Consider the following 10789-nt stretch of genomic DNA (forward strand, 5'->3'; position numbering starts at 1 on the left):
CGGCATTATTCAAGATGCTTTATGAATCAAAAGGAATCTTCTTAATATTGGTATCTAAGCTTATTATCATTTTGTATAGTATATTAAGTATATCCTTGCATATTATTAACTCATTCTTCTCATTAAAGGTCTTCCTTCCATACATAGTGTCGTCCATTGCTCTCTTTTCCAAGGGATAAGACTTCTGGCTTGGAGATGATACCTGCTCAATTTCTCTCACAGATTCCTTCAGCGTCAAAAAAGAAGAGAAAAGGATGCGAGATTCCTAGAGAAAAGGCTTTATAGCATCACTTTTATCACCAAAACTCTATTTTCGACGCTTTCTTCAAGTAGACGCATACTGAACTATGGATTTCTGCGGATGGAGTTGGGAAGAGAACAAGCTATTTGAGATGGCTTTAGCTGTGATTGATGAAGATAACCCCGATCGATGGAAGGAGATTATTTCGGTAATTGGAGGGAAAAGGAGTGAGGAGGAAGTTAAGAAGCATTATGAAGCTTTGTTGAGGGATCTTAATATCATTGAATCTGGTATGTTTGATCAAGAATTCGGAGAGGCTCAGGACTGCACCCAAGATATTACTTTGACCGGTGATGAGCAGAAGTAAGTTTCATGTTATGTTAAATATTGTTTCCGTTTTCCCCCACTAATTGCCGCAGATATGCCCTTGTTTGATTGAATTTTTGACAAATAATGAATTGATCTTCTTTGTCATCAAAGCACCATTTGTCTTTAGTTATCTCCATGTTTCTAATATCTTGCATACGTTCAGTTTGCAAGAAATAATATCAAGCTGGCTACACTTATAGAAGTAGCTGCAGGTTCTGTTACTCTTTTTCCTTGTTCATTTTCCTTTATATTTTTGCACTATGCCCATATTAGTATATTACACACTCATAAGGGTGCTCTTTTCCTTGTTCAATTTTTCTTATTGGCCCTTATGTTGCTGTCCTCTAGTTTAATAAGTTATTCACCTTTAACAAACTACTCTTCCCAATATCAATAGTTCCAGAAATCACAAGCTCTAACTTTCTTTCTTTTTTTTCTTTTTTTTTTTTGGTCGAAGGTAAGAAGACTTCCAATGCTCAACAAGTTTTATACAAGTATACCTAGGCTAGGCATACTTCTATCAAAACTTACTACTTACATTTCACTAAATTAGTTATATATAATAAATAAATAAATAACGAGCTACACTGCTCCAGCCTCCATGCATCCCCCGACAATAACATGTTTGAAGCTCCTCCAACACCAAGAAATCAAAGCGCATATGATCAGCTCACATAAACTGGACAATAACATGTTTGAAGCTCCTCCAACACCAAGAAATCAAAGCGCATATGATCAGCTCACATAAACTGAGAAGTCATCACAGAAACCTACAATAAACACCAAGAAATCAAAGCGCATATGATCAGCTCACATAAACTGAGAAGTCATCACAGAAACCTACAATAAATGAGCAGATCACACAAGCTCCTAACTTTTGTTCTGAATCTAGTGTAGGTAAAAAAAATACAAAGAGATGCACACCGGTGATTTAGTATCTCACAACTACTATTTCACAAAGTCTACATACCCAATTTTTAACGTCGACTACGTGCGTCAAATGTCTCGTTATCAACAAACTGATTTAGTGGTAATTGATTGGTTTTCAACGCAGGCTATTAACAGAACTGAGCATAGAAAATTGCCTCCGACGACAATTGCTTCATTAAGTGGCACAACCGGCGCTCGTCCAACTTATAAGATCATATGATTATGGATCAAGAATGATTGTATTCAGCTGATTAATTAAATTAACTCATGGGGGTTGCCTACTGCATCGTTAATTAGTAGAGGGACACACTTCTGTTTGGAAGTCCGATAGCAAACAATATTGAAAAGACAGGAATCAGATGAGTTTGACGGTAATTTGGAGAGTTCACACGCGCGGATAGATTATTTCGGATAACTTTGAAAAAAAATTACTGAACTTGGGACTAAACAAGATCATGCCAATAAAAAACCAGGGGATAAGCAATAGATGAGGGCGTTGCATCAGAGTTCAATTTGAAGAGCGTTCCGACACAAGTTGTAACAACAATGGTGTTGCAAATGCATTTGCTGCTCCATCTCCAAAACAAACACCCTAAGATATCGGATAAGCGGAAACAAACTGGGAAATTAAGGAAAAGACAAATCGATAAAAACACCCTCACTAAATTGCATTGAGGTGTGACGAATTACACTCTAAGAAGATGTTACAAATTAGAAACGGCCCCATAAGCCAAAAGGAATACAGAAAAATAAAACTAACTGTAAGACAAAGACACAGTTTTTTTTTTCCCCCTTGAATGACTTATGAATTCTGCTATCAAGGTTTCCATGTTTTCATCGTGCAGTCCTCAGCATAGGTGACGAGCAAATTCCTATGAGGGTGATGAGTTACACCAATCACATCTTTGTCATGGACCTGTACAAAGATGAGGATGACAAACATAAGGATAAGAATTTGAAGAAAGCGAAAGTCGCCACACACATTTTATCTTTCTGTAAGCTGCAAAGCATGTCCAAAATTTTTGGTTAAAAATGATCTTACAAGCATTTAGAAGATAACCTTTTTAGCAAAGTTAACAAGAGGATGAGAGAATTGATAACTGAACGATATTGACCAAAGCATAACCAACAAGAATTTCATTTTTTTTTAATTAATTTCTTAAGCTTCAGATTGCTAAAGGTACTTAACCTGTTCTCTCTTCTGTCCTCTTAAGTAATCACTATTGTTACTTAAGCCTAAACCATTTACCAGCAAAACAGAATAAGAATTGGGAATAAAACTCAATGGAGATTTGAAAGTTTCTATAATCAGCTGTCCATAGTACTGTGTATAAAAATTCTTTCAACTCCTTCACCATCAAAGGCCCTGTCAGGACTGGTCCTGACTGGCTCCCCTAATTTGCGGGTAATCAGAAAAATCTCTTACAATCGAAGTTATTTTTCTACTCGTGCCTAATCAAAAACTCAATTTCAGGTAGAACTAGATGAAAACTTTTAGTATATTCCAATTCATGCTGTTGTTTATAGTGTATTCAATGAGTTTCTTGTTAGAAAAGTTTCAGATGTAAGCCTAAGAAGTAAGAAGAGCAGCACAAACTAGCAAGCACGTATAACATGTCTGTTTTATAATGAGTAGCGACATTCTGACTATGTGCAGATCAAATGCCAGATCAAATGCCACTTGGAAGTACAAGCTTGGCAGAAAAAGGCAAAGCCATAAACAACGATCGATTCATTATGTCCAAACCTAAAAATATTGGCTAAATACCATCCAAAACTCAAAACATAATATGAAGCCAAATCAATACCACAGGTGTTTCAATTTTTAGTTGGGACCAATCCTGAATCTGAACAGTCTGCAAGGAGCAAGAATATCCAGACATCTGAAACATTCTCTTAGGCATACTTTAAGAATTAAAATCATGGATTAATTAGTCAACAAAAAAGTAGGCGATGAGAAGTTGGAAGCACTCGACCAATGGAAATATGAATTGATTTTAGGATGAAATATTATATTATCCTTCCCATGTTTAGTTTGAGAGCACATATCCCCTGTATCCTTTACTTTTTAACACTTTGCCTGTCAAGGTTAGATGACAACTAATGGTGCTAACAATAAAGATGAAAGCATTATTCACCCATACGGATAGCCCTATTGTTTAGAATCATAAGATGTATAGTATGCTAATTTATCAATCATAACTTTAGCTTTTGTTCCTATCCATACCCCTAACCTAAATCTAAAAAAGATAAAAATCAGATCTGAATTTTAAAGATGAATTTTTAAATCCAAAATTTTAAACCAAGACATTTTAATATTTAAATTTGAAAAAAAAATACTACTGTGATTAATTAATTACAAAAAGGCTAACTATAGACTACTCATGTTTTTATTTTAAGAAAAAAAATGACAGAATTAGGGATAGATTTCAACTAAGCATAGTCATACAGTTAAACTATAATCATATTTTAAATTTAGATTAAAATAACTTCGATAGTTTATTTCCATTTAAATTATATTATCGAATTTTTAGTGGTTCATACCCTTTCATGTTCTATGTCATATAATATTAGAAATGAAACAAGGGTAAATCTTGGCAACAAAATAATCATGCAAAAGATTTTAGATGACATGAAAATGCTACGCTAGCAAACCTTTTTCTTTTTCCTTTGATGGGGTGGGGGGGTGTTGAAAATAAAGGATAAATTTCAAAAAAATCTCCTTTAAGTTTGGCCAATTTTGAGATAAGCCGTCTAAACATTAAAAAATGTAACATAAAGCTCCTTGAATTTTGTCAGATAACCCCCCAACTAATACTGTTACATCTACACACGCAAAAATCACGTTTGTCCAAATGACAAATACTCCTGATGGAAAGAAATCTCTTTTATTTAAATCCCTCTTCCCCTCTCTCTCTCCCTCCCTCTCTTATTTAATATTTAAAATTAAGTTAGAGTTAAATTTAATTAGAGTAATTAGTTCAATAATTAGGTGTTAACTTGAAAAGCGTATTTTGGTCATTTTAGTGTTAACTTGAAAAGCGTATTTTGGTCATTTTATCAAACACATTAAGAGGGGTTAGTAAAAAAATTGTAAAAATTAAGGGGTTTTCTGAAACACCTAAAATTCAGGGGGACTTGGAGCGATAATGTACTATCAAGCTAAATTTTGGACAGGATAAATGTATTTTACCCTTGATTTTAGCAAAGATAGACTAATAGTCCATAAAGAAAGTGTGAGGCCCCTAGCTTAGTACATTATACTCGTATAAATACAATAGAAATACCAAATGTATGCTTTTTCCATTTTCTAGATATTTATCGGAATTTATTTGAACTTTGATGAACTTTTAGAAGCGAACGTTAGAATTAGAGTAGCCGTAGAAGAGAAGTCGTTCGTCAAACTTTCCAAGTAGACATGAATTTTTTGGGAATTTTCTGAGACAACAAAAGTTAACCTGTTTACTGAGCTCAACAGATAATTGTACATGTTCCCCGACCTATTTAAACCGTTCTTTTTAGTGGAATTAGGACTTCCTACGAACTTTTTTAAAACTAGGCTTTGGAAGAAGGCTAGAGCATAGGGCATGTTTGTTTGCATGGAAGTAATTATGAAGTAGCTGAAGTAAAGGAAGTAGATGTAGCGACTACATATCATCCATACTTTCTAAATATTTTTTCGACCTTCAAGGCTCGAAACTCGAAAGTAGGTGAAATATGCATCAATTAGGAAATAAATAAATTTTCCTTTATGAGTTCCTAATAAATTTTCATTGTTATCCAAACACAAAAATGAACGATTTTTCCACTATTTCAAAAAAAATATGCAACACAAATAAAAAATATTACTACCACTACTTCCTACTTCATAAATTTAGAAGTTACTTCCTTGATCCATTTCCTATTTTCAGTACTTCTATCAAAGCAAATGGGCCCTTAGGACGAAATTTTAGCATCGAATTTTAGGAGTTTCCATTAGATCAGACAAGGTTCTCAGGTTGCAATTAGTTCTTTATCTATTCCTTCAATATCTTTTTCAAAGTTTTAGTTCAGAATCATATTATGTGTGAGATTTGATGTTTTTCTATAGATCTCTATTTATTTTCGTGATTAAGGATAGCATTTTGATAGATCTGATACTTGTTGATTGTTAAAACTTTATTATACTACTAAAATTAAGATTTTTACCACATCAAAATTAGGGTTTCATTTCTGATCAGTTTTCATGCATAAAACAAGTTTTATTGTGTTTGGAATGAGAAAAATGCATGTATAACAACCAGCGAAAATGGACAAATGATAGAGCAACGACGAGTGGCAGAGGCCTACCAGCTGATCCGACCGACTGGTGTATCGCCAAGAGGTACCAAGGGTCGGACCAACCGATATACTGACTGCAAGACCTCGATGGTCCGACCAGCGATATACCAGCAGGCAGATGGGGTCTGTCCCACTGACCCTTATACCGACTATGGATTGTATTTTTTACTGTTTTGGTTTTCACAATGAGATATACATGTACAAGTGTGTGTTGCACCCTGAAAATGAATAGTGACATGTTAGGAACACACCAACATGATTGGATATAATTGCGAACGTCTATGTAGAGAACATAGACTAGTTACATGTCAGGGGCTAGAACGACTGGAAATGGCGATGAGTATAGGGACTGAGACATCAATCATGCCATTTGACATAGAAGTGAAATGATTGATGAATTGAAATGATGAGTGATATGGAAATTGTAATCGAAACCAAAAGAGATGGAATGAGGATGTAAGATATACTTTATAGACATCGATGTGATGAGCCAGGCGTGATTCACCCCAACTATGAGATGAGTATAGTTGTACGTTTAATGGTTGAATACCAAACATGAGCTTTCGTCTCATAGTCATTATCCACGGTCTCTCAGGTATGGGAATGTTATAGCGGCTATCATGAATGCAGTTGGTTCACAGTACTGATTGTGAGCACTCTTAATGCGCTTAAGATAACGGACCTAGTGAATAACATTTTGTACACAATCTCTGCTTAATAAAATGGAAAATGGCAGGTCAAAGGCCGAATATCAAATGTAGATTTCATCAGCAAGGTGGGGACATAATAAGGGGAACCAATCTATGACGCATCAAATTGCCAAAGGCAGAGAGACCGCTCAGTGTCCCTTCCCAGACGACTCTCCTAACGTTGTAATCGAAATAAGATCACATTAAGGACACATAATAAGTTGACATTTGGTTATATTGCACCGCAGCAGGATGTTTATGTTGTTGTTCATTGATGATTTACTGATTCACATTTCATTTCATGATTTCATAACTATCTTTACAACATTTAAAGAGTTTTGCAAATCTACTATAATTGTTTACTGATCTAGAGTGCTTTTACAAGTATACATGTTGCATGCTTGTTCCTTCCCTTGAAACTTTATAGAACCTTGGAATTTGTCTTACGATCTAGTGTTGTTTCCAGCTTTCAGACATGTTAACCTAGCCCAGGAGCAAGTGCTCCACTAAGATCAGGTTCAAGAGCAATAGGAGGTTGCTTTGGATTTGGTCAGTAGATCATGGACATTTTCATTTAGCTGTTTTATCTTTTAATCAGACTATGTAGTAGATTATCCCCATGATCTGAGGGTTTGAGTTTATTGTTATTAGTTGGTTATGGAGATCTATCTTTATTGAACCTTTGAGAGGTTATATCGTTTGGGCCAGTTTATTTATTAAGACTATTTAGAGGCATATCTGTATATTTGATTATTTATCACTTGATGCTACATATTATGTCTAAAGTGATGTGGGGAAATGTGTGTAAAGCTGGTATTTATAAAATAGATGGACATATACAGTTAGGACTCAGCGTATGTTTCGCCATCCTGTTGTATAACTCTCTGAATGTGGGTCATAGGGTGTGATAGAAAACAAGAACAGATACAAATCAATTTCCTTGCCTCATTTTAATATGATAAAATTTGTAGATAAGAAGATTGCAGAGCATTGTTTCTTTAGCATATCAATGTTTTAGTTTCGTTAGTTACTAGATTTAGATTTTGTCGAGTATAAATGGTTAGAATTAGATTCGTTTGTTGGATATTATTTTTTAATTTCATTGTCATCTCTTTAATATTCAAAGGCCTTTGTAGTTGGATTATAACTAAGTTTATCCTTACAGTTGGTGTTATTAACGAAATTAAATTGTGTGGTTTAAGAAGTAGCTCCATGTCATGATTGAAATAAATGAATTGATTGAGTTTGAGCAATAAAGTATTTGATTGAGGATATAACTCGCTGTCTTCTCATTTGTGGAGGTGAATCTAAAACTTCTGTCTTTTCTTCATCTTCTTCCAATGTCTCAAAATTCTCCGCCTTTACAATTCAATCCCCTGTGAACTTATTCTACATGCCACATGTAATTAGAAGGCTTAAAATAAATTAAGGTTGGTTAAGAATGTAAAGGTGTGTTGGCAACTTTGAAATGGAACAAGGCTGGACTGGACTTTTTATTATCAAGCTGGAGTTGGTCTGTATAAGAGCTGGTCCACAAAAGAACTAGTTTAAGGACTACAATTTAAACTAGAAAAAACTAGGTCAACTTCAGGCCAATTTTTGCCAAACTAAAACAAGGTTTTGGACCAAGAGTATACCAACTAAAACATGTTTGATGGAGTCGGTGTTGTAAATAGCGGCCAATAGCGGGGCTATAGCGGCGTGAATAGCGGTCGCGGCCCTTCAGCGCTACGCGTAGGGGTTTCGCGGCTGGCTTAAGCGGGAAAATCCGCTATTCATTCGAATAGCACGTAAAAGCGGATTTTAGCGGGTTAAAAGCGGGTTTTCGCGGTTAAAAGCAGATTTTCATGGTTAAAAGCGGATTTTTGTTGTTAAAAGCGGCTAAACCCGCTATCACACATATTATGATGCTATATTTCTTGAATTTCTTCATAGTTTCATTCATACAACAAGCTTATTAATTGTTATTTATTGATAATACAAGAAATTTACAACTAATTGAATTTTTAGATTTTTTTACGAATTTTCTTATTATTTAGGATATTTAAATATATTTAAATTTGACCGCTATTTGACTGTGCGCTATTTGCCGCGATTTCGCCGCAATAGCCCGATATAGTCTTAGCGGTACCTCGCCGCGACGCGCTGCGATCCGCTATCAGCAACCTTGGAGTTGCCACACACCCTAATATTTCCATTTTATTGATTACAAAAGGCAAAAACTGATACCGATTATCCAGGAGAACTACTATTTGCTCAATAGAAAAAAACAACTGTTGCAAATGTAGAGTCAAGATCTTAATAGATAAGTTAGCGGTTGATAAGGGAGAACGACACTGTCACTGCTTTTGACTAACTTCTAGAAAACCTAACCAAGATCAAGAACTTATCCAGAAGCCAGAAATATAGAAAACATTCAGACAAAAGAACATGAAAAGAGTTCGTTCGGCGGTTTAAGTAGGAGAAAATCTATTTTCTTATATTTTTTTCTGGGTAGCTGATGAAGCATAGACAAGTGACCCACCCTCCCACAATCATGTCAATAGTATAACCTACTGCTAAACCATTTCTTGTCACTAAATGTCTCCAAACACATTAAAACTAACCCATCTCATAGACGATATGCCATGATAGAATATAAGTATGAAGTTTCCAGAGAAGTCTCAGATTATGGGGAACAACTAACTTGCAAAATAGAAGTGCTTTGCAAGTACGCAATTATTCATCCAATCATCAATAAAATATACAGAAATGTAATCCATCCACACTTACCTTCATTAGATGATCAAGTTTACCAGATTGGTAGCCAAAACAATACAGGTACCTGTACATAAGAATCAAGAACAATTAAATTGGTAGCAAAAACAAAATGCCAAGACTGCAACCTTAATGGTTTTACTATCCACTAAAAAAGATTAAATGATAAATGACTTGACATATAACTCTGCAGCAAAAATACTGTATAGAAATATTAAGATATCTTCATACATATCTTCACCAACACAATAAATCCATTCTCCTTTTGGTGAAACACAGGCTGCCACAAAGTCACCACCTTCTCGTTTACCAGAGGAAAAACTCTTCACCACCTGAAGCATTCTTTGTAAGTAAAAGATTCTTAATCTCAAAAAAAAAAGTAAAATAAAATTTAAAAAAATAAAAACAACATCACTCATTAGGAATAATACATGCACAAAAGTAATTGCTTAAAATGTTGAATAACAGAATAACCAAATTATTGAAGATGAAAAAACTAAGACAACATGATGGGCAACAGATCGTCCTGCATCATATCGTCTTTAACATTTAAGATGGCCATTAGAAGATACATCAGAAGTTTACAATTCCCTCCAGTACATTTGTGACATTTATGTTAAGCTCCTAATAGACAAGTCCCAAGAGAGCTTAAACTATGAACAATATGGCAAAGAAAACCCAATATTCAGGCGGCCAGGACTCCAGGGTGAAAATGAACATGCTACATTCATATTCTCATACAGACATCAGATTCTGGACAGCGTGCTGGTAAAACCTTACTGTTCTTTTACGAACGAGAAATGATACATACATGGGTATCATGCAAAGTTATAACCTAAATCGACGCAGTCCTAGCAAGTAATTCATAGGAATGATCGTTAGTGAAGTCCATCAGCAAGCAATTAATTGTCTAAGAATTAGACAACAGCTATTTACCAAAAATAAAAACACAAGCAACTAAAATCCTGTCAAACTTTCTGGTGGATCTCTTTCTATAAGCAATTAATTGTATAAGACTAAAAAATGCTTCCAAAATTTCATTAAAAAGGAATCAAGAAGCCACCACATTTCTTCGCATCATCAGTGACTATGACAGTAACAGCGGTAAGAAAACTGCATTGTTGAACCACTATTCTAAAACGCAGGTCACATGAATTTTATTAGAGTAAGATTTTGCAGCTCATTATGATTAAGCTATAAAGTATAACTATAAAAGTACTCAATGATGTTTTTAAAGTTAACACAGTGTGTTGCGTAAAAATAAGGAAGAATACAAGAAGAGATTGACAATATCAGACGAACATAATTACCTGCCCTTGAAGTGTCATGAGGTAAATTGATGATGTTTTGTTGCATACTAGAATTTGTTCAGTATTTTTGGGGAAGAGATGAACAGAGTTGACAGATGCGTCACCTCCCTGGAAGAACATGCACAAATTGCTTTCATTAGGCTAATCTGTGATGATCTATTCAGGATTTATCC

At 34.8% G+C, this 10789-nt stretch overlaps 2 protein-coding genes across 3 annotated transcripts in view; one reads left to right on the plus strand and one right to left on the minus strand.

Moving 5' to 3' along the window:
* On the plus strand, window positions 135-7910 carry LOC109848354 (protein RADIALIS-like 4). 2 transcript variants are annotated; one of them, XM_020417804.1, is made up of 2 exons: window positions 135-604; window positions 7016-7910. In XM_020417804.1, the coding sequence occupies exons 1-2, from the start codon at window positions 348-350 to the stop codon at window positions 7029-7031; spliced, it is 273 nt and encodes a 90-aa protein (XP_020273393.1). In that variant the 5' UTR covers window positions 135-347; the 3' UTR covers window positions 7032-7910. The 2 variants fall into 2 exon arrangements, with proteins under 2 accessions (XP_020273393.1, XP_020273392.1); XM_020417803.1 differs by lacking the exon at window positions 7016-7910 and adding an exon at window positions 1665-1760.
* Window positions 2146-10789, minus strand: part of LOC109848355 (suppressor of mec-8 and unc-52 protein homolog 1) — a 23009-nt gene continuing 14365 nt past the window's right edge. The window contains 4 exon segments of the mRNA XM_020417805.1: window positions 2146-2456; window positions 9322-9373; window positions 9538-9638; window positions 10617-10762. Of these exon segments, the coding sequence (XP_020273394.1) occupies window positions 2358-2456; window positions 9322-9373; window positions 9538-9638; window positions 10617-10762 (398 nt within the window). The 3' untranslated portion in view covers window positions 2146-2357.

This window comes from Asparagus officinalis, chromosome 7 (assembly GCF_001876935.1).
Source record: "Asparagus officinalis chromosome 7, Aspof.V1, whole genome shotgun sequence".
NCBI classification, from domain to species: Eukaryota; Viridiplantae; Streptophyta; class Magnoliopsida; order Asparagales; family Asparagaceae; genus Asparagus; species Asparagus officinalis.

Excerpts from the sequence above, each read along its gene's own strand:
- LOC109848354 (XM_020417803.1), top strand. The coding sequence starts at position 348 with ATGGATTTCTGCGGATGGAGTTGGGAAGAGAACAAGCTATTTGAGATG. Across the intron at positions 605-1,664 it reads TTGACCGGTGATGAGCAGAA|GCTATTAACAGAACTGAGCA; the intron begins GTAAGTTTCATG and ends TTTTCAACGCAG.